This window comes from Rousettus aegyptiacus, unplaced genomic scaffold (assembly GCF_014176215.1).
Source record: "Rousettus aegyptiacus isolate mRouAeg1 unplaced genomic scaffold, mRouAeg1.p scaffold_m13_p_7, whole genome shotgun sequence".
In the NCBI taxonomy this organism is placed as follows: Eukaryota; Metazoa; Chordata; class Mammalia; order Chiroptera; family Pteropodidae; genus Rousettus; species Rousettus aegyptiacus.
In genome coordinates this window covers 58,676,029-58,700,525 of record NW_023416310.1, presented here as the reverse complement: position 1 = coordinate 58,700,525, position 24,497 = coordinate 58,676,029, and the positions used below count along the sequence as shown (strand labels likewise).

General features: G+C 34.8%; 1 protein-coding gene across 5 annotated transcripts in view; it reads right to left on the bottom strand.

Moving 5' to 3' along the window:
• Nucleotides 1–2,143: 2,143 nt before the first annotated feature.
• SEPTIN10 (septin 10) overlaps nt 2,144–24,497 on the bottom strand; it is a 61,873-nt gene continuing 39,519 nt past the window's right edge. For 3 of the 5 annotated variants that reach the window (XM_036224239.1, XM_036224241.1, XM_036224240.1), the window contains 6 exons: nt 22,658–22,819; nt 20,876–20,972; nt 19,555–19,723; nt 8,932–9,064; nt 5,770–5,957; nt 4,442–5,246 (listed from right to left, as the gene is read on the bottom strand). In XM_036224239.1, coding sequence (XP_036080132.1) covers nt 5,135–5,246; nt 5,770–5,957; nt 8,932–9,064; nt 19,555–19,723; nt 20,876–20,972; nt 22,658–22,819 — 861 coding nt within the window. In that variant the 3' untranslated portion in view covers nt 4,442–5,134. Of the gene's footprint in view, nt 4,021–4,441; nt 5,247–5,769; nt 5,958–8,931; nt 9,065–19,554; nt 19,724–20,875; nt 20,973–22,657; nt 22,820–24,497 lie in introns of those variants that run through there. The other 2 variants (XM_016162985.2, XM_016162989.2) reach the window with 2 other exon arrangements.

The window sequence follows — 24,497 nt, the reverse complement described above, 5'->3', positions numbered from 1 at the left end:
TATTTTTTGGTAGTGTTGGGTTGATTTTTAATTTTAGCCATTCTATGCCTGTTTTCATTCTTCTTGGTCTTTCTGGTCATGGTTTATCACCCTTAATAATCTTTTAAATATAAGAACATCTGATATTTTTTCTATTTCATTAATTCCTGTTCTCTTTATTATTTTTCTTTGGGTTTACGCTTCTTTTCATAACTGCTTGAGGTGAATGTGTAAAGCATTGGTTTTCAGCCTTTCTCTGCCTCCTAATACTAGCACTTTGGACTATGAATTTTGACTCTAATTTGACTTTAGCCACTTCTTGCAAGCATACGATATTTTCATTATCATTCAGTTCAAAGTGTTTTCTAATTTCCTTTTTGAATTCTTCTATGACCATGGGTTACTTAGAAGCATATTTCTTAAAATTCAAATGTACAAGAATCTTTTAGTTATTGATTTCTATCAATTACATTATGAACAGAGCACACAGTCCATATGATGTAAATCCTTGAGAAGGTATTGAGGTTTTGCTTTATAGTTAAACGCAGTCAATTTTCATAAATGTTCTGAGTGTACTTGAAAATTCTATATTCTGTGACTCTTGGATATACTGTTTTACTATATGCTCACCTGGCCGAGACTGTTAAAAGTTTTCAAGTGTCCCATATCTATACTAATTTTTGGTCTGTTTATTTTATCATATGAAAGAGGTGTTATTAAAATCTCCTACTGAGTGTGAGTTTGCTTATTTCTCCACCTATTCTCTTCAATTCCTGCTTTAAATATGCTGAGGCTACTACACTACAAACACATTTGGAATTGTTATATATTCTTATTTGAAGTGTACATCTTCATCTGTAACAATGATTTTTGTCGTAAAACTTTTTTAATATATAGAAAATACAGCTACACATTAGCTTTGGATTAGAGTTTGCATGATGTTCCTTTTCCTATCTTGTCCATAAAGACAGAAAGTTTTAGACCTCTCTTTTATCCAAAAGAAATTAGACTATGAGGTATGTGTAATTACTAATGTATTTGGGTCTAAATCTACCAAATTACTAAATGCCTTCTGTTTGTCATAACTATCTTATTTCCTTTATTTTCTTGTTTTCTTTTGCATTACCATTTATTAGATTATTTTTCTTTCTACTACTCGAAAATTATAGTTCACCACATCTGAATGCACTCTTACTACGTCGCACGTTACCTGGCTGACTGGGAATTTTATCTTCTTCCCAGTTAACACAAGAGCCTTACATCACTTGATTTACCCTGCTCTTCCAACTTATATGCCACTGTAATGTTATGTTTTAGTTCTTCATATGTTTCTAACTCCATGAGACACATTGTTTTACAATTTTCAATTTATCCATATAATGACCACCATTACTATACATTCCCTTCTGCATCAGTATTTTTTTTAAACATCACTTATGTTATTTTCTTGTATACTCAGTGTTAAGAACTACAGGCTTAAACTATAGCCTCTCTGATGAGTCGGCCTGCCCCTGCGATAGTCCCTCCTCCCCCAGTACATCTTCCCATGAACTCTGGAGAAGTATCTAACCACACGAGGTCAGATCTTTCCATGGCTCCCACTGCCTGGCGGACTGGTCTTACAAACTCTTTCTCTAAAACCTCACCATTACTCATTCCCCACATCTCCCCTGTACTCACTATGCATATTTAGCCACTTTCCAGAGTCTATAGGTTTTATAAAAAATATGCTATTCCTTGCACCTGGATTGCCCTTCTCCGTTTCTACATCTGAAAAATTGCTTCTAATCTTTCAAGACCTAGTCACGTCCCTGGATGCTTCCTCGTGCTCTGCGGTACAGGAAGAAACCCTCATGAGTCCTCTACGCGCCAATCTGCTCTGTCTTGTTACTATTGTGGCTGCTCTCTCTGTGAGGCCATGGATAGCCTCCTGGCCCAAGAGGAACGTAGGGCCTAAACTGAGTTCCTCTTCGAAATGGGGACAATAATAATAATAATACCTATAATGCTGCTTCCTTTGCGTTGTTTTGAAGCTGAAATCATAGTTTATGTGAGAGTTTTAGAAATCAGAGCAGTACATACAAAAATTAATGGTTGGTAGTGCGAGGCAATTCTGTTTCACATGCTTTATGGGGAAAAAAAAATTAAACAAAACATTTCTAGCTTAATTTTGTTCCCAGGAAATTTATTAAGTTAAGCACCAGTGGATAATAAGGAGAATTTAACATTATAATGGAATTGTTTTTCAAGTGTTTTTTCTTTGCAGTGTAACTCTTCTAAAAAAAATTGTGTATGGAATCCCAAATACATGAAATAAATTAAAGGCTCACATTGTGGTAGAAACACGTGTAATGTATCTTTCTCAGAGCAGAATTATTAGTAGTACAAAATGATTACCCTTTTGTTAAGTGCAGAGTCTTAGGCAGCTGTCCAAAATCTATTCAACAAAAAGTTGAATAACTTTGTTTTAACATGCCAACAACCGATCTGGCATTTAAAAGTAACTTTATTAAAGTTCAGAATAGCTGTTTTATACAGAGTTTGCTATAGCATGGCTACAAATAACCACCACTCACATCACGTCACTGAGCTTCTGGGATGACACTCTCCTTGGGTAACGCTTAGCGCTGTGGCACTGGCTGGGCTCTGTACGACATGCTACCTGCCCTCAGGGACTCACCGACTCTCCTGCTCCCACCTTCCAGAAACTGGGCATTACTGATCCTGAGAAGAAAGTTCAGAGCTTTTTCTGTGATACTTATAACTTACTTTATGAAAGGTTTAAAAGGCTAAGAGACATTTGTGAATTTCAAGTGAAAAAATAAAATGTCAAGTATTTGTTCAGATAAATTGTGCTACAAAATATAAGGTTTTATTTGCAAATTGTATAACTTCATGAAAAAAACACTGTTCAGAATCTGACAGAAGCTAAGTTAAACATTTCGTTGTATGAAAAAATATCTGTCTTAAAATAATTCAAACATATAATTAAATGAACTAATTTTGATAAAATGTTTAACATGACAGGTTGTAAAAAGAAAAATTAAAGTAATTTAAGCATATTTTAGTAAATATGTAGATATATTTTACTTGTCAAGAGTATATGGCAGCTTTATTTGGAATATTCAAGTACAAAAAAATAAAAAATTATAATCCTATGACTTAAGAAAAAATTGTTCTGAGAATACTAAGGCACTGTATTTAAATATCCTTTGAGATATGAATATCTAAATTTTCATATTTTAATATTCAGGTGGTTCAGTTATTTTCTTAAAAAATATTTTTAATAAGATGATTCAACCTTATTTTTTTTCCCCTGGAAGACAGCATGTAATATATCCTAATGAATATACTGTGATAACACCCAGGTTCCAAGGTACTTATCACTAGAAAAATGATTTATATACCTGGATATTTTTACTTTTAAACATATTTTGTTTCCTCTCTATACTACATCAACCACAATAAGGCATACTGAGGCCTGGAAGGCTGTATTATATAAAATTTGATGCAAAAGCTTAGGATCATATGATCAATTGGATAATTATATAAAAATTAAAAAGTTATATAAAACTACTGAGAAGTTAGTTTCAGGTACATAATACAGCTTAAAACATATTCCCCAAATTTCACCTTTGTATATACAAAAAAAGTTTCATCTTGGAATATAAATGCAATCAGCTATAATATGAATGAGTTCTCTATTTCCAATGGCACCGACACTGGTTTGTGGTATAATACTTTGCAAAGTAACAATAAGTAGGCAGCTGGAAAAACAATATAGATTCATCACAAACCAGCAACTTACAAACTTCTAACAGTGAATGTATAAATGCTATCATCTACTCTAGCTTATGTATTGACCTTATACTTAAAAATATTTTTCCATAAGTGGTCGTAACTGTGGCCATTTGCCAGATACAGAATTGATAAAGCAAATAAAACCAGCAAGAAAATCATAGCATACTTCTAACATTTTAATAACTTTTGCTTGTGATGACCTTCTGTGATCTGGAACCTTTGTTTTACATAAAATTGGAGCTGGAAAGAGAAAAAAAAAACCCTTTTGATTGGTACAATAAACCATACTGGAAATAAAAATTACTAGAATCATTAGTTTTATAAAGCTTTTCCAGAAAGAGCAAATAAACATCTAATATACTATGGGTTATATAGCTATGGAACTCTGGAAAGGGGGAAAAAAAAAAAAAAACCCCACCAAACTCTTTTTCCTTGAGGATGAATTCTGAGTTCTCAAAAGACTATGGGCTTGGTCCTGATATTGTAAACAACAGCATTTACCAATGGTTCTCAAATGGAGCAGGGTGACAATTTCTACAAGGTAAATGTAAATGATCTTTCATATATGAAATAGGAGAATCCAGTTTTATTAACACTGGATTAAGATAAAAAGATAAAAAGGTAAAAGTCTCTTAGCTCTACAATTCAAAACATTGAAAAGTAGTAATAAATATATTTATAGTTTATCTTTTGAAATTCAATGCTTGAATAAAACATAGCTATTCTAAATCACATTCATTCTTTTGACAAATAATTGCATGCCCCCTATGTAGCAGGCACTGTGCTCGGCTCTGGGGATGTATATATTCATGAGCAAACACGGACAATGTCCTTGTAGAACTTATATTAGAAGTTCAGACATAATTTTTTTTCTTTCTTCTTCCCCAAAATATAACATCCACAGGTCAATTAAACACACCAAAACCTTGTGGATTTAGTGCAAAAATGGAAAGCTACCATGGATCAACGTTATGTTTTCCTAACTATTTTGAAGTTGAATTACAATATTCTGAAAATGCTGGGTTTGAAATAAGATGTGACAATAAAATTAAACCAGAAGTTTTACTCTGGGAAGAACATAAGGAAAAGACTTGATGCCACTAAAACAGAGACAGGTGCAGTAAACAGAGGCAAAAACCCAAAAAGAAGCATTTTCAACAGAACAAGTCAATTATGAATTTCAAGAACAGTCAAGTAGGCAAACTGACAAGGACATTTTAAGTGGGAAATAAAATGAAGTACACAGTACAAAAGAGGAAAAAAAAAACTTATTTTCTAAAACTTTGGTAACTTTGATTGAACACATACCCCAAGCCTATAAGCCTTGAGATTATCATCCAAATGCTACTCATGGTCACCCCATTGTACTGGGGCCCTCTCTACCTTCCTCTGCATCTTTACGTCCACCATTGGTTTCACAGGCTCTGACATCAAAGCACAGGAATTCGAATCGATAGCCTGGTTCCCTTATTAAAATAAAAATTCTCACAAAATCATTATCAGTAGAATTTGTTAAAAAAAAGTGAACCTAAGAATTAGTTTATCAAGTATTATTTTACATCTATGATTCAACGACAAAGTATATAGCTTCCATTTAGATATGAAATTCGATGTAACTAACAGTGGGTCAGTAGTTATTAAATATGTACTAGAGCCACAGCCCTGGCACTGAAATAAGAGTGGCCACTTTTTCCCCCCAGGCAACTGGCCCTTTTTACACTGTGATGTATTTTTATTTTGTTCATCCATTTATTCATTCACTAATTTTGACAAATATTTACTGAGTACCTAATATGTGCCAGGTGCTGTTCTAGATGTTAGGACAATGACAGTGAGCAAGAGGGCAAGGTCTCTGCTCTCAAGGAGCTGACATTTTAGTCACAGGAAGCAGACGAATAGTGAAACGGACAGCAAGAACTACGAAGACCAACTAGGGGAATGAGGCAGAGTGATGGGGAGGGGCTACCAAGACAGATGGGGGTGGCTTACTTCTTTCGGTCCCTGTCCTTCTTCAGGTTGCAGCCCGATGCCATAAAGGTCTGGTTCTGGTATATCTCAGAGGTAGCTTTCTTTTTAGAGAAAGAGATGATTTCTTCTTCCAAAAGTCTTCTCTTTTCTTCAAGCTTCATTCTCTCTTCTTGGTGGACTCTTTTAAGGTGCTCAAATTTGGCCTGCAGCTGTGAAGCAAAGGTGAGGGTTCTCACTAATGACACGGAAGGCAGCAAATGCACAGGAATGTTCCCTGGCCCAGAAACATAGCTGCTCATGTAACTTGCACAGTATTATACACAATCTCCTTATCTCCGAAGTTCATGCTTCGAGAAAAAAATGTATATATGGAATTGCCTTAGTAACTTTAATTTTAAATAAGTTTCCATGCAATAAATGAGAAAAAATGTGATAAAAACCCACAACCTCATGAACAAACCTGTTTTTAAAACACTTCATCTTTCCCTGGAGTTTTTATTTTCTTGCTTAACAGTTTCTCCATAAAACCTCTTCAGATAAAGTTTCTAAAATCCATGCCCAATAAAAGCGAGGGACACAAATTACAGTAGCAAGTTATCAAAAAGGGGGAAAAAACCCCTCTATTTTCCGAATAAAGTTATTTGTAATGAAACAGTTGTTGAAAGTTATGCTGATAGTAAACCTGTTTGGAAAGCAAGAATGAACTGTCAACTGAAATCGAGAACCTAAAAATAGCCTGTGTCTAATAAAGTAAAAAAAAAGAAATTTATGCTAAATACACTCAATGCGGCTACTAAGTTTTGCAAAAGTTTGTAACATTACATCAGATTTCTCTGGTTTAATTGCTGTTTATCTGAAGAAAAAAAAAAAAAGTCTATAGAGACCTGAGTAAAATCCATATGAATCAGCTGTGTGCCATGCCTGCCATGAACACAAGTATAGAATCTATATCTAGACCAAAAAAAGATAACTTTCTTTTTGATGCTCTGGTCTGTTAAGATAAACTTTAAACTAGTATTTTCAGTTTTGGGCAGCAACCTAGCATTTATACAAAAAGCAGAACTTGGTTTCTAGAAAAGATGGTGCATAATAGTTGAGAAAATACTTCACTAAAAATCAGAGGTTGAGGGTAGAAATTGCAGAGAGTTTTACATCCTAATAAGCTCCTGATAGAAGTATTTAAATAGATACAGAACGAGGTTGAAACGGATTAAGGCCCTTTTACCCCAAGATCCTTTTATTCCTAAGGATGTTATTTTAAAGAAGCATCAGCTCCTTAATACTTGCTTATTTAAATGGTTCCTGCTTCTATAAGAAGATATATATGTTATGTGTGTGTATTTAAAGAGTGGAACTCACCTAGTTGTCATTCAAATCAGCTGTATAAACAGAGTTGGCAGCTCTCTGAGCCTGTGTGCATCCCCTAAAATTTGGGAGAGGAGTGGCAGGGAGGGTAAAGCTTGAAAAGGGAGGATACAGGGGCAGATCTATGTTATGTGAATAGAGATATATATACCTCTGATCACTTTAATGCACACTTTATATACATATGCACAGTTAAATATATTGAAAGGTTATAGAGTACTTCTTAAATTATTCATGAGGTTGACTAAAAATTCCAGAAAAATTATAAAAAGAAAAATGTTTTTAAAAGGAAGAGGAAAGTTGTGAATGTGACTTTTATTCACATTATGTGGAGTTAAAGATAAAAACAATAAATAAAAACAATCTATTCCATACGTATGAAGCACTCACTCATGGTTCCATTATTCACTATGACAGGCATTTAATTCAAACACATTTTCAAACACTAATCAAAAAAGTTAAAAACAGGAGCTCTCTGTGCTGTTGATAACTACTCACCAACGCTCATAAGACTGAATTACCAATATGGCACACTGCTGTATCTTCTGTAAACACTACTTCTAAGGATATTGTACATTCTGTTGTTCAATAGTCCTTTTTAAAGTATCTATTTTTAGAAATGAATGCTAGAAAAAACATTCTTCTCTTATGCAACTAGTATCTTTAATCTGAGCTTTGTACCTCACCATGGCCACTTTTTGCTTTAACTGCCTGGAAGGCGAGCTATCCCTGTGTCCACTGAGAAGATACCTTGCACTAGGGCTCTCTGCAGCACCTATGTGCAAACCCCTCCTTCCTGTCCTGTATTAGAAGGCTTTCGTACTCTTGCATTCAGGATTATAACAACCAGCTTTCAGACGACCAGGGAAACACACACACAGATGTGTACATACACGCATATGAAAAAACATGGCAAAATGTTCACTGCTAAATCTAGGTGTGGGGAGGAACACAGGGGTACTCTGTACGTTCACTTTCCTGTTATTTAAACTTTTTCAAAATAAAAGATCAAAATTCAAATCATAAGATGTGTAAGATCATTAATTTTATAAAATCACTTACTATAGGATTCATTTAAATATCAAATACTACAAGTAAACTTGAAATAGTACAAATTTGTAAAATTAAGTTACTTTACAAATAACTCTTCAGGAACTCTTGTGTTATCAAGTTCATTTGTATTAACAATTTCTTTCTTTCAGAAATTCTTTTTTACATCCTTTTCTGACCCTCATCTTAAATGTGGCCATTTATTTAAAAGTAGCCATTGTAGTTAGGTCTATAGATAATAGCTTAAGACAAATAAAACTGAAATTGTTGCTTGAAGAACGAAAAGCAAACAAAACCATAGAAATTTACTGCAGAGTATTTTGTGCTATCATCTAGACTATTTAACTCACCCAGAAAGCCTGAGTTCAAATCCAGAAAGCTATTTAACAGCTCTCATAGATACCTATTTTATGACAAAACAGAATTCCAACAACTCTCAAAAAAGGCTTTATCAACCCAGAGCTAAAACATTTCTGGCTCATGGCTAAGACATTTTAAATCCTTCTTAGTAAACTGGTCTATTACAAGTCCTTGGTAAACCACTTTTAAAGGAAGACCATTTACTCATAAAAGACTAAAATTTTTATTTGATTTCGGACTATGACTTTTTTAGGTCTATATCCAAAGACTATATGTTAAAATGGCTACTTTTTAAAGAATAGCAAGTAGTCTCCAAAAGCATCACCACAAAATTCTTGAGATAAACATCCCAAATTTAATAGGATACCTTTTAAAAAAATGCAAATCCCATCACATCAGTGTACTTGCCTCTCTTTCGGCTTCTTTCAGTATGGCTTCTTTCTCCTTTACTCGCTGAACAAACATCTGCTTCATTTCTTCTTCCTTCCTCTGTCGTTCACCATAAAATTCATGTCTTTTGGCTTCGTAGGTCTCTTGAAGACTAAAAGGTGATTTGTGGTATTCTCATGTTAAAAAGATGGTGTAACAAACTTGTAAAAATTCAAACATCTCAGGTTAAGCCTCATAACTTTAACATGTACAAACAACCTCTTACACAGAGCAACCTCAAATGTGAGCTTTCCTATAGCTTGAGACAAAAAGCCACCACTGCTACAGCTAATAGAGAGCACTAGAAATTTTGAAAACTATGCTTTATCAAGTCCTTCACAATATGTACTCTCATTTTATCCCCGAAGAAATTCCTCTTTCAATCTTTGTTAATGGGCATATAGCTGTGTCTGGAAACCCCAAAGTCTTCTCCAATTCCTCCCTTACCCTTATGTCAACATCTGGTCACCAAGATCTCTGTGAGTTGAGCCTGTGACCCAGAAACATCATTTAAATTCAGTCTTCTTTTGATTTCTACAGCTATCCTGTTGTAGCCCAACTAGATCTTTGTGATTTTTCTGTCTTCACTAATCCGATAACCTCCTAATTGATTTCTATGCTTTTCGTTCCCCTTTTCTTCATTCTGTTCTTCTTGCCACTGCTAAGATTTTTTACCAAAGCCACAGAGCTCACTGCCATTTTGTTTGTATTAAGAGTTATGCTACAGAATATGGTCCCACCTCCTTTAAAGAGCTCTTAAGAAACTTCACAATATGGCATAAATCTACCTTTCCAGATTCATTTCTTAGCAAACAAATACAAACCTCCTAAGGTTCCAGCCATACCAACCTATTCATTGCTCCCAAACCATGCCACACACTTCATGCTTTAGTCTTTTTTATCTCCTCTGCATCCAAAGCCATTGCCTGCTTCCCAATGCCCCCTTCTACCCAGCTAATCCTCTCTTCTTCAAGGCCAAATTCAAATGCAACTCCCTCTCTAAAGCTTTCTCTAGTTTCCCCAGCTGGAAATAACTGTTCCTGCCAAGAACTTCACGGAACCGCTTCTACCTCTTCCTTGGCATTTACATCCTAATAGATCATCATCTCTGTAACCCAACTCGAAGCAGAGCTCTCTAGATATTTGGTTTCTTCATCAATCTTCATTTAATGACAGAAACTGTCAGGATGTGGAGTCAAATTTAATCAAACAGACCAAGGGCTATCCTATGTAAAATGTGACAAATTAAGAAATTATACTAATTTTAAATGTCATAACTGGAGAAATAAATCTTTTAAATATAGAATTCTATAAGTTCAAGAAAAAATAGAGTTAAGGCATGTAGCACAATAGCTATTATGGCTGCTACTGAGTGTGTGGCATGCAGAGCGGGTACTCTGAGGAGGAACAGATGCTAAACATTGTCTTTAAAAGCAAAGCTTATAAATGTATGAAATGCCTTAGATAACTACATAAAAGCCTCAAAGCTCAAGGAGGAACCTTACTTTTTACCAAATTTTTTTTTCTGTTATTTATTTTGATCTTATTTTAAAGAAGCCTCTAAATTTATCAGGCTACTTTCACCATTTTCAGATACCCCACTACATTTTGCTGGTCCTACGCTGGGGCTGATGGTCTTTAATGACAAACTTGTTTTAAATAACGTCTTGACGTCATATCGAATGCAAGTTTTTTAAAAAGTTCTCATTAATCTATTTATATAAGCATTTGAGTTGATTAGAAGGAAAATAAATCTACCCAGCAAAGAGAAAAGACCTACCATTTGTTGAACGGCTGCTACCAGCAAGATACTTTTCTGGACTCCTTTCACTATCTAATTCCCACAGCAACCATGAAAAACAAGCACTATATTTCCATTTTACAGGTAAGAAAACTAAAGCTCAGATAGGTAAAGTAATCTGCCCAAAATAACATAGTTGGAAAAGTGAAAGCTGGAATTTGAACCAGATCTGACCTGTTCCAAAGCCATAGTCCTACTCACCATAAATAAGAATATGCTGAAGTGATGTTTCGGCAAAAGATTAAAAAAGTGATATATTGCTCCCGCACATTTTCTATCATGTCATGCTGCTTTCTAGCTGTGACAATGTAAATTTATAAAGCCAATTGCAAGTAAAAACCCTGCACTATCTTTCAAAAAGTTGTAAAGAAACTCTTAGATATGAAAGGAAATGGTTTATATAGTTAGTGTTATAAATCTAATGCGAGCATTGTTTATTATCATGGGTTTATGAAACAAAAATGAAAAACCATCTTGCTATACCTTGATGTCATGAATATTTAATGCAACATATTACTACAGTTGCAAATATCATTGATCTAAAGCAAAGTTGAAAACCAAAAAGGAAGAAAGAAAATGCTCATTTTCTTTAAGAAAACCACTTCAATACCTAGGTCTTGTTTCATGTCAGTTCTAATAAGCTTGATAGACTTTTTCCATTTCTACTGTACACCAAAAGCTTAGAAGTTAACTATTTATTTCCTTTTTTTTTAAAAAAAAAAAAAAACTATTTTAGAGTTCCTAAGACACAAAATTTTACGACACATCAAATTATGTCAAACACTTAAGCAACTCTAAAATACTACAAAAATCTTCTATTCAAAACTGTAGGTCCCCAAACACTTCAGGGACAATGATTTTGTATTCAAATGTTGAAGGTGATTGACTGTGGGAATAAGACTGCTTATGTTAATCTAGAATAACTTGGGGATTTAAGAGAGTTTATAAAAGCTTATTTCATACAGTTTCAATAATTAAAGATCAGTTAACTAAAAAAATAAGAGTATAATACCAATTACTTGGACTTCTAATAAATACATGATCAGTGTTGGTAGATTAGGACATTAACAATGACTTGGCATAACCATTCAATAAAATGTAAATGGAAAAACAAGCTGAAGGAACGGCAGTAAAGAAGGCTGGGTGGGTAAATAAAGAGAAATAAAGGTCATCCTACCAGGTTCACATAACTCTTCTTTTTTATTCATATATAGATATAATATTGAGGGACAGATTTTATATGCCAAATACATTACAGTGACTATTATTATGTACACTCCAAATTAAATGAGAAAGGCTCCTTAGAAAAGAGAATGTAACTTCTTGGAACTATAAAAGTAAAACCTTCCTAAGACATCAGGCTATAATGAACTATAAAAGCTCTATCAAATAATTAATTCATAAATGAGAAATCACCAAGAGAAGAGATACCTGACCCAAGAAATCCAATACAGAATGTCTTCCCTTTAAGGAGAGGAGGCCTGAGGAGGGCAGAGGACTCAATGGTTCCTGGTGTGCAGACAGAAGCCTCCTTCACACTGAAAGATAATTCCCCATTTTTCTTGCTTGTCCTCTTCAAGCCACTGCTCCCTACCCAATCTGTAACCTGACCAAAATTGAAGAAACATCTTTTTCTAATTTTCTAATTTTCCATTCTTCATCTGATGACTAAGCAGATGCTCAAAAAAAAAAAAAAATGATATTTTGAACAATCTCTGACTGTCTACCACCTATCTCCTTATCTCCTTCTAGTATCACTGCTCTGCATTACCTTTTGAAGCACTACCTCTCTACCTCTCCCCCATGAAATACAATCTGGTGGGACAATTAACCAGGTTCGCACCCACCCCTACCCAAGACATGGGGACATGGCCTAAGCTGGGCTTCCTGGGCTGTGAATTGTTGAGCAGAGAACAAAAAGGCCAGAAATAGTTTCAATTCATTCACTCTACTCCTAGCACTAGAATAAAACCGATTTCTACTTGTTCTAAACCTTCCCTTTGAACCTGTAAGTCTTGGCCTATCTAGTCTTCCAACTACTATTATTTTTGTTTTAGATGGAGTGGTTTTCATTATTTTCAAAGAAGTGTAAAGGAAGCAACTGGTACTTCTATAGTAGAAGCCTGATTCTCAATTTTCACACAGCTGACCTCTCCTTTTTTCTTGAAACCCTCTTCACTTGGCTCCCAGGACATGACATTGCTGATTTTCCTCCTTTCTCTGCCCAAACCTTCTTGATTTCTTCTCTTTGCTTCTTCAGCTGATAGACATTAAAGTGATCCAAGGCTGTTTTCAAGGTAACTTTCTCTCCAGATGTACTTCTCTCTCCAGGCAATCTCACTCATACTTATATATTCAATTAACCATCTAAATGTCTATGGCTTTAAATTTATTCCTTTGGCCCAGCCTTCTCTTCTGAGCTCCAGATAAATAGCAAAAGTGCCTAAATGACATTGTTACTTGGATGTTCCAGAGGAAAGTCCAAAGTCAAAAGGTCCCAAACTGAACTTATGATCTCCATAATGACAATCACTGCTGCCTCACAAAAAAAAAAAAAAAAAAAAGCTAGTCTTTCTCCAGGGATAGTTATCTTGATGAATGGTACAACCACCTACCAGCCAATGAAACCATAAATCCAGGAGACTAGAAGTCTTCCTCTAGCATCTTCAGGCATCTCCTGCTTCTTTATCTTATTATATCCAAACAATCACTAAGTTCTTTCAGTTTCATCTTCTAGATATAGATATCTTTCCAACACAACCAGTTGTTTTCATGGCTATTACTTTAGTTCCAGTAACATTCTTCTAGCTAGTCTCTCCTAAGCATCTCTGTATTTCCCTTATACCTTTTTTACATTACAGTTAAGAACGACTTTTAAAATGCATATTTTAAAGGCTTTGCCTTTCCCTTAGGACAAAGACCAAAATCCTTACCAGGGCCTCCATGATTTGACTCCTGTCTACCAGTTCGCTCAATCTCATGCCAATCCCACTGTCTCCTCTCCAGCTGCACTGATATTCCTCTAGTTTTAAAGATGCCATTCTCTCTCTGCCTTCACATCATTGCATATGTCTTGCTCTGTTTTTCCCATGGTAACATAGCTCAAAACAGTAAATGCCTCAAGGATTACCTCCCTCATTTTCCAGATTAAATCAGGACACCCTTGCCTCATGATACACTATCTTTTAGTGCACATTTTACAACTGTAATTTAATGTGCAATTAGTTGTTGGATTTTTCCCCTCCCCTACAAAAATGTAAACTACATGACAGCCAGGACTATATGATCATATTCCGTATTATATTCACCACTTGTAAATAGTAGACATTTAAAAAATACTTATTATTTTACATGGTATTATTCACCGTTGCCTCCCAAATTAACTCAGCTATAACTTCTCCTTAAGCTCCAGATTCATTAATGTAATAATGCACTCAAACTCTTCAATATTTAATGAGCGACTTAAATTTAATGTATCTAAAATTTCTCAATTACCAACCACAGCACCTAAAATCTACCCCTTCTCCAATTTTGCTCATATCGATAAACATTACCATCATTTGCCCAGTTTCTTAGGTAAAAACATCAACCGGAGTCATCCTCAATTCCTCTCTTTCCTTTACATCCTATATCCAACCATCAATGAGTCCTATTAACTTACTTTCAAATTATATATCCTAAACATGCTTCTGACCACCTCTATCACTACCACCATAATCCGGACCTCCATCTTTACATGCCTGGACTACTACAGTAGCCTCCTAACATGGTCTCCTCACTTCCACTTCTGACCACATACCTGCACTCTACTCCGCACACAGGGTCAGACTGTCTTCCTCCCACTCCCACCCCAGAGCTCTACAAGGGCAGGGTCTTTGTTCAACCCCATAGTGCATGTATACCAGGTGACTGACATCATGCTGGGCATATGGCAGACAAACACTAAATATCTCAGACAAGATGGCAGAATAGGTAAACTCTATGCTTGCCCCATCCCACAAACACATCAAAATTAGTACTAAATTATAGAACCACCTGAAGACTAACTGAACAAAAGTCCTATAACTAAGAATATACAGAAGACATGTGGAGATTGGTAGGAGGGATGGAGATTCAGAATGAATAGGCCCCACACCTGTGGTGTAGTGGTTAAAAAATGGAAGGAATATCTCAGCCGAGGAAGTTACCCCTGAGGAACAAGTGGTCTCAGACCCACACCAGTCTCCACAGGTTGGGGCTCCAGGAGTTTCATAACTCCTGGTTGTGAAAACCAGAAGAGGTTGTGACTGAGACAGAGGTCTGCTGGAGTCCCAGATGTTCCTCTTGAAGGGCCCACACATGAATTTACCCATTGACAGACTCACCTGTTCTGGGGCAGAAGCTTGATGGGTGCTAGGGACATACAAAGAGGAACTGAATTATGTGGCTTTAGGACAAGTGCTTAAGGAGCAGCTTTCTCCCAGTAAGAAGTGTGGGCAGACATCATTTTCCTTTGTTGAGCCCTCCCCACACCCGCATGCAGATGCAGGCTGGTGCCAAATCTGGCTAACACCATTCACCTCACCCTGATGATTCCATGACACTCTGCCCCACCAATTTGTGCCCTATCCTATAAGCCACATTCAGTAGCTTTTCCAAACAAACATCCTACCTTAGTTCATGCTACAGACTTTCCTAAAATCTCTCAAAAATTTACAAATCCAAACAAGCTGTGTCTGGCCTTGGCATGCTCTGTACCTCTGCTAAACGGCCCCAAGCCCAGCACTAGTGACAGCCAGCCTCAGTTCACAACTTAGCCTCTCTCCCACGTGCCTCCAAGCCTAGCAAAGCAGCAACCATCTGCAGATCACTTTGTAGCTCCTACCAAGTGGCCCTAGGTCAGGAATAAGCAAAACCTGACCTTGACCGGCACCAGACCTCCTCTGAAGAGGTTCCAGAACCAACACACCCAGTGGCCAGCTTTAGACCACACCAGACCACCCACCTACCTCGACAAAAGACACACCCAAAGGACCGGCTCAGGAGGCACCAGCCTTCACAAAAATAAATCCTGCTCCATGGGGTAATGCCCCGCACAACAGTTTGTCCGCTGTCATCACAGTCAGTCCTCACAGTCAGTCAGTTTGAGGATCTACCTCTGACGTGCCAACAGCAATCAAAGCTCAACTATAACGGGAGGGTACACACAAGTGCACAGGAATACATCTGGAGCATTTGGCTCAGGTGATCAGGGAGACTGCGCCACTGGGCCCCACAGGACACCTACTATACAAGTCCACTTGGCCAAGACTGGGAATGTAGCAGATCTACCTAATACATAGAAATGAACACAGAGAGTCAGCCAAAATGGGGAGACAAAGAAACATGTCTCAAATGAAAGAAAAGAACAAAGTTCCAGAAAAAGACCTAAACAAAACAGGGGCAAGCAATCTACTACATGCAGAGTTCAAAACACTGGTTGTAAGGATGCTCAATGATCTCAGTGAGAACTTCAACAAGGAGACAGGCAACATAAAAATGGAGATGGAAAACATAAAAGAAAACCAGTCAGAAATGAAGACTACCATAACTGAAATGAAGAATACATTAGAGAGAATCAACAGATTCTCTCTATGAAACAGAAGATCAAATCAGCTATTCGGAAGACAAGATTGCAGAAAACAACCCAATCAGAATAGCAAAAAGAAAAAAGAATCCAAAAAAATAAGGATAGTTTAAGGGTCCTCTGGGACAACATCAACCATAGCAACATTCCCATCACAGGGGTACCGGAAGGTTAAGAGAGTCAGCAAGGAAAACCTATTTAAAGAAATAATGACAGAAAACTTTCCTAAACTGGTAAAGGAAACAGACATAGAAGTCCAAGAAGTGCAGAGTCCCAAACAAGATGAACCCAAAAAGGTTCACACTAAGACACATCATAATTAAAATATCAAAGTTTTAAGTAGCAAGAGAAAAGCAGTAAGTTAGCAGAGAGCTCTCATAAAACTGTCAGCTGATCTCTCAACAGAAACTTTGCAGGCCCAAAGAGAATGGCATGAAATATTCAAAGTGATAAAAAGTAAGGACCTATAACCAAGATTACTCTACCCCGCAAGTCTGTCATTTAGAATCAAAGGACAGATAAAGAGCTTCCCAGACAAGAAAAAGATAAAGGAGTTTAGCAACACCAAACCAGTGTTACAAGAATATTAAAGGGACCTCTTTTAGGGAAAAAAAAAAAAAAAAAAAGATTAAAAATATGAATAATGAATAATAAAATGGCAATGACTACATTTTCATCAATAATTATTTTAAATGTAAATGGATTAAACGCTCCAATCAAAAGTCAAAGAGTGGCTGAAAGGATATGAAAACAAGACCCAAACATATGCTGCCCACACAAGACCCACTTCAGATTGAAAGACACAGACTGAAAGTAAAGGGAGAGAAAAGATATTTTATGTAAATGAAAATGAAAAAAAACTAAGGTAGCAATACTTAAATGAGACAAAAATCAACTCTAAAATAAAGGCTACAACAAGAGACAAAGAAGGACTCAGCAATTCCAGTTCTGGGTATTTATCTGAGGAAACTCAAAACGTTAAATCAAAAAGACATACGTATCCCTATGTTCATTGCAGCGTTACTTACAATAGAAGCAATCTAGGTGTCCATCAATAGACAAATGGAAAATGAACATGTGGTACATATATACAATGGAATATTACTCGGTCATAAAAAGGAATGAAATCTTGCCATTTGTAACAACGTGGATTGACCTAGGGGCTATCATGCTAAGTGAAATAAGTCAGAGAACGAAAGACAATACCATATGATTTCACTTATATGTAGAATTTAAAAACTAAATAAACAAACAAAACAGAGAACATTTTGATGGTTGCAAGATGAGAGGGGGGCTGAGGGGATGATAAAATGTGCAAACTGCTAGTTATAAAAACAGTCATGGGGATGTTAAGTGCGGCATAGAGAATATGGTCAATAATATTGTTATAACTATGTATGATGTTACATGGGTACTGGACTGATCAGGGTGATCTTCCTAAGTTATATAAATGCCTAATCACTATATAGTATACCTGAAACTAATACAATATTGTATGTCAACTGTAATTGAAAAATAAAAAATATTAAAAAAATAAAATACAAAGTAATGTAATTTTTTAAAAAGGATCGATGAGGTTTAGGGTAAACCTATTGCTAAATCATGCTTTTTGTATTTCTCTATGAAAAGGATCTTTTTTTCAAAAGAATCCACATTTATTTTTGTTTTGTTTTGAGCTGCAGTAGAATTTCCCTGCTCATAGTTTATTTTTTTAGGTTTTATACATCATGTTTTAGTAGTTTTCTATCCTATTTATTATCAATATTACAACACATTTGATATTTATATTGTATCTGAATCAGTAATCATTAATTGTCCTTCCCAAATAAATAAATTATTGCTCATCTTTGGACCAAAAAACAAAATAAATACTGCTGAATAAGTTAATGGGAATATTAACTTAAATACAGATTTTTAGGCTCCATCCCTACAAATTCTGAACCTGTATTTCTTAATCATCCACAGGTAACTGATAATTGATCTACCAGGCAAGCTGAACCCCAATTCTCAGAGTACTTCAAGCTGTCCCACTTGCTCTTACTTGGGATCCATGTCTCATTAATGCACACAAAGATCTCTGAATTAACCCTCAGACTTGAAAGAATAAGAAGTGAAGCCTCCTCTAGGAAACACTAGGGAAAACAACTCTAGATGATTTTATCTTCAATAGAGAAAATAATCATTTACCAGAAATGGCCTATAACTGGAAGCATAGCATACCTGAATAGGTGAGGAGGAGTTAAGTACATAAAATCCTTAATTCATTTTGCTTCCAGAGCTAAAACATTAATTAAACAAATAGATCGAAGAAAAATAAAAAATTTAAGCTCATTTACTAAATGTCCCCAAAGGTCATATGAAATAGCGGCATTGATTTAATGTGCTCCTCCTTCCTTTTTTGTTTATTCTGGTGTAAATAATAACCAAGGAAATGACTGAAATGCAAATAATGAAACAGGATAGGAATCTTTAGTCTCATATAAGAGTTTAAACAGTGTTTGTCCTAAACATTTCATGCTTTCCTCTGTGGAAAAATTGGTCTGGAATGCTACAATAAATTTCATTTGGTGTATTAAGGATTAGAGTTTCATGTTTACATATCTTAATCAAAAAACAGGAATGTAGCAGCATATAAAATTACCAAGCAGGTTTAATAACATTTAAATCTCATCATAAGAGGGTTATTAGGTTCTAAAATTCTTTAAAACGGTCTTATTTCTGACTCCCTACAAGTACTTTCATTCTTCCTTTATATTTTCCTAAATTTAAGTTATTCGAAAACAGTCATCAGGATAAAAACAAAGTTTTTAAATTTATTTAATATGATTCACATTCCAACTTTCTTGTATAATAAATATGCTTTCGTCTTTTTCAGATAAATTAAAAAAATAATACCAAATTAAAAGTTTTCCTCTAGAGTTATTCATTTTAGTAAGTACTGAAATGTGAGCTTTTGCCATATGTCTGTCCTTTCTTCTACTTAACTCCTTGAGTCAGATGAGGGCATAGAGACTCCTAAAAGCAAGAAGGCTTCAAGTGATTCAAGAAGTATGATAATTAAACATTGTCAAATGGTTCTACTTCATATTTGGAGATTCTTGGAAAACACATTCTCCATCATCCAGAATATATAAAAAGAAGTATAATCCTCTCTAACTTCCTCTTTGGTTGGCTTCTCAGAAAAGTCTCCACTTACCTGAGCGGCTTATTCTCTGGGCCAAAATCAGTAAAGCCCATTTCCTCCAGTTTGCAACGCCTGTAAAGTTCATAGTGCCTAGTGTGGGTCTGTTCTCGAAGATCCTCCATGTTTGTACAAATTAGCATTTCCCGGAGCTTTACAAAGTCACAGTGGTTTTCATTTTCCACTAGCCAGAACAACAAGAAAAAGCAATACAAGTTTTTAATTCCTGTGACAATTAGTATTTGTTGAACGACTGGAAGAAAACGTGTGATAAACAGCAAAATAACATCTTATTAACAGCTATAATTGTTTTACAAAACCAAAGAAGAAATTCTTGCATTATTCTCTCTGAATTATAAGCAGTGTTAATTATGAGACCAAGAGATTCACTTTAAATTTAGTAGCCAATGGATAAACAGAAAATAGAAATGAAATTCATTATATTACATTACTGTATGCACCAATTATTTCACTAACATTGTGTTAGCAGTTTACAAACTATCTTCTGAATATTTCACATTGTGCTAAAAATAATATGTAATATTATTTCACTTCAAAGAAAAACTTCAAAGGAGTAAATTTTGCATACTCAAGAATACCATCTGTGCATGCTATAATTATCAAATTCTTTTAATACCATGCTACATTTATGATCCTGGGCTAGACACTATTCACAATTAGTAAATAAACTTATATGGCCCTCCTACATTTATGGTGACAAGAGTACAAATAAGTATGTTACTGTTTAAGCATAATTATCTTTAATATTTTTATAAATTAAAAATATTAAAATTTTCAATATTTTTTATTAATTATAAAATTTATCAATTTCTAAAATGCAGCATTGGGAAACAGTGTTAGCAAGAGTAATCTATTCCCCATTTATTAGTATCATAAGTAAATAAACTAGATAGTACTCATTATAATGCTAAATAAATCCTAACATTTTTTCGTTGGCTGACCAGTTTGTTTTGGAAATAGTTGGCAATATATAAATTTATAAGATGTTTTACTGTACCCTAAAATTGCCTAGTAATTAGTTTATGTATCATGTTAGAACATTATTATTTACACTCAAATTTATTCAAAGTACCTGACCAGAGTGCCCTACCTTCTGAACGTCTAAGCATACTTGGGCAGATAATGTGTGTACTATGATGCAGAAAATGGGGAGGCTCTGCATGGTCTCTCCAGATTTGGCTAAAACAGAACACAGCCAACTTTTCTAATAATCATTCATAATCTAAAATAAGCATCACCTCAAAGAATGCATTAAATGCAACAATAAGACTGTCAGGCAACATGAATATTTCTAGTCACCATTTATCTTATTTACCTTGTACAACACCCCAAGGGTATTGGCGAGCTTTAACCATCTTGTTTCCAACTTTTACCTCATCCATACTTCCTACAACAGCAAATGGCAAGTGTCCCTGGAAAGAAACCATGATATCAATCACATCTCATACCAGTGTGATAAATGACTACTAAAATAGTTTTATGGAAAAAATAGAGAAAATTCATTAAATAGAAAATTTATTAAAATCAAATGATCTGCTATACCCCGAATTTTAAAACTTGGTAGTGAATATGGGCCAACTGTACTACAAAGTCATTTTCAGCACCTATGAAGAAAATTATTTACTGAGCATCAACCACACGCAAGGTATTATGCTACAGGAATATAAAAGGAGAAAAAATTCTAGTATAGGGATCATTTTCCTCAATATTATCTTCGTTCTAAAAGACAAAGCTAATGCTGAAGAAATTACATATACACACACTACATATATATGCATGAATATATACACATATACACATATATATGAATATATATACACATACATATGTACACACACATATATATGTAACTAGAGTAAATATATCTCTATATTTAGCATATGCGGATATAATATTAATAAATGACAAAATAATAAGTCTCAAATAAATGCTAAATACAATAAATGTTAGAGAAATTTAGAGGAGAGATCACTGTGAGCAGAAAGATAAACCCATAATACAGACAGATCAAGCAGAGTGGAAAAACCAAATTAGGTATAAGGAGAAGATTTTGTACAAAGATACAAAAGCTAGATTTAGTGTCAATGAACAGACTGGTTTGTCTGAAGCTGAGGATTAATATAGGGGAAAAGTCTAATGAAAAAAATATTAGGCATTATGTTTAATATTTAATAATTGACATTATTTAGTCTCTTAATTGTGCCTTTCTGAAAAATTATTCCAGATGTTCACAGAAATAAAATTAGATGTAAAGGCAATATGACACATAGAAATTAAGATCACTTACATTTCTATTAGTCATTCACATTAGTCAATTTTTGATATATTTAATTAAAGATTCTTAAAAGACATGGGAGTATGAAGAGTCAGAAAAGGAAAAAAGAAGAAATGGAATGAACTGTTTCTGAATGTCACCGTGTTAGGGAAAGCACAAAAGTTGTATCCGCTTAACAACCCTTAAAATAGATATTATTAACTCAATTTTGTAGATAAGTTAACAGTCTTGGGAAGGTTAATAATTCGGACAAGAAGATATAGTGAAGTCTGTCTGACTCCAAAACCCATGATCCTTCAAAATATAACCAGATATTTAAGAAATTTGGTAGCCTAAAGAAAGAAACACAAAACATTTAGTCATCTTCAATTATGTTATACTAAAAGTTATGTGAATGTTTAATAAGTACTGTAAGGAAGAATGACTTTAAATACTAGATTAGAAAGACCTTAAAATTTTTAAGATTCTGAAGCATCCAAGGGAGGCTATAAAGTCTTCTCATGTTTTTAAAGACAGGATAAAAAGGTATCTTTCTAAGGCAATGAATTATAATTTCACAAAAGGGGTATCTCAGTCTCACAAATGTATCACTTTATTTATACGAAAGTAGGAAGGAAAGAAAATATGCTCAAAAATATATTTTCATTATACTTCTCTCAACTCTAGAAAATAAAACATTTTCCTATACTGGACTTTTTGAAAATTCACTTTGTTTGAAGTCTTTTTGGAAGACATAAGTAAAAATATATTAGCAGTGATGTTACCTACAAATTACATTTTTTTCACATGTAAAACCGAATTAACATTCAGTTAGGAGCTCACATTCATTGAAGCATTGATTTTAGCAATACTTTCATCATCTGTTGGGAACTGGTAGATCTGGACGCCATTGCTGACCAATTCACTCATGAGCTTTATCTTAAACTTCTGTAACTCGGTTTTAGAAATTGCATCTGCTTTGGCAATCACTGGTATAATGTTCACCTATTAAGAATAAAGAAAAACAAAATCTCATAATTATGGATTTTTTTAATTCTGTAATTTCTGCATTTAAAACCACTAAAGTCTCTCACAAATTTCCTTACCCTAAATTGAGTGAACAGCAAACTATAGTCCAGCCCACAATCTGTTTACATAAAAAAAGATTCACTGGAACACATCTACTAGGTTCATTCATTTACATAATGTCTACAGCCATTTTCATGCTACAACAGCAGAGATGAGTAGTTACATCAAAGACCACGTGGCCTGCGAAACCTAAAGTGTTTAGTACCTGGCCCTTCACAGAAAAAGCTTACCAACTCCTAACCTAGATAATCACTAGCTATCATTGTTACCACATACTGCTTGCTATACAATCATTCCTACAGACGATGGCCTTACAGTAACTGCTTTTAAAAAGCACAGCTCTTATAATATTAACCTTTCATTTAAATTTAGGTTTAGAAATCTCACATCTTCTTCTCTCAAAGTCTCTTACAATTCTATCATACACAAAATAAGTAAAATGTAAGCAATTAGTTGAAATTGGCTGCTTAATTCACTAAGAATTTTTTATTTCTTAATAATCTAAGTACTAAGTAATTAGGATGACTGATCTCTCACAAAACTGTGACAGCTGAAGATTCCCCTGTCTCTCATTTTAACAGGTCCCCTTTTCCCAAAGAATTCATCCAATCTTTGTCCTGTTGTGAGACTCCTACCTAGATGTCAAAGAAATTTTACGAATACCAATATTCAGTAATTAAGCCATGTTAATAACTTATAATTGTGTCCACAATAAAGAGCAGAAAACAAATTGTAGTGTAAGTGCCTAATATTAAGCTTTCTAAATATAATTGTATTTTTTTAATGCCAGTTTATTTTTTCTTCATACTATAATCTATAATTTTTTTTAACATTTTATTTTTTTATTTTCCCTCTCCCCTCCCTTCTGGTAACCACTAGTCCATTGTCCATGTCCATGAGTCTGTTTGTCCTGTTCATTTGTTGCTTTTAGGTTTATATCCCGCATATGTCTGGTTTATTTCGCTTAGTATAATTATTTCAAGGTCCATCCATGTTGTTGCAAATGGCAGTATTTCATCTCTTCTATGGCTGAGTAATATAGTTCATTGTATATATGTACCACAGCTTCTTTAACCAATCATCTATCGTAGGACCCTTCGGTTGTTTCCATGTCCTGGCCACTATGAATAGTGCTGCTATGAACATCGGTGTACAAATATCTTTTTGAATATGGGTTTTCAAGTCTTTGGGGTAAATACCCAGTACAGGGATTGCTGGATCATGTGGTAGGTCAATTCTTAGTTTTTTTCAGGAATCTCCATACTGTTTTCCATAGTGGCTATACGAATTTGCAGTCCCACCAGCAGTGTATGAATGAGGGTTCTTATTTCTCCACATCCTCTCCAACATTTGTTATTACTTGTCCTGTTGATTACAGTACAGTTATTCTAACAGGTATGAGATGGTATCTCATTGTGGTTTTGATTTGCATTTCCCTAATAGCTAGCAATGTTGAGCATCTTTTCAAATATTTGCTGTTTATTTGTATGTCCTCTAGGGAAAAGTGTCTGTTCAGGTCCTCTGCCCATTTTTTGATTAAATTGTTTTTTTGTTGTTATTGAGTTGTATGAGTTCTTTCTATATTTTGGATATT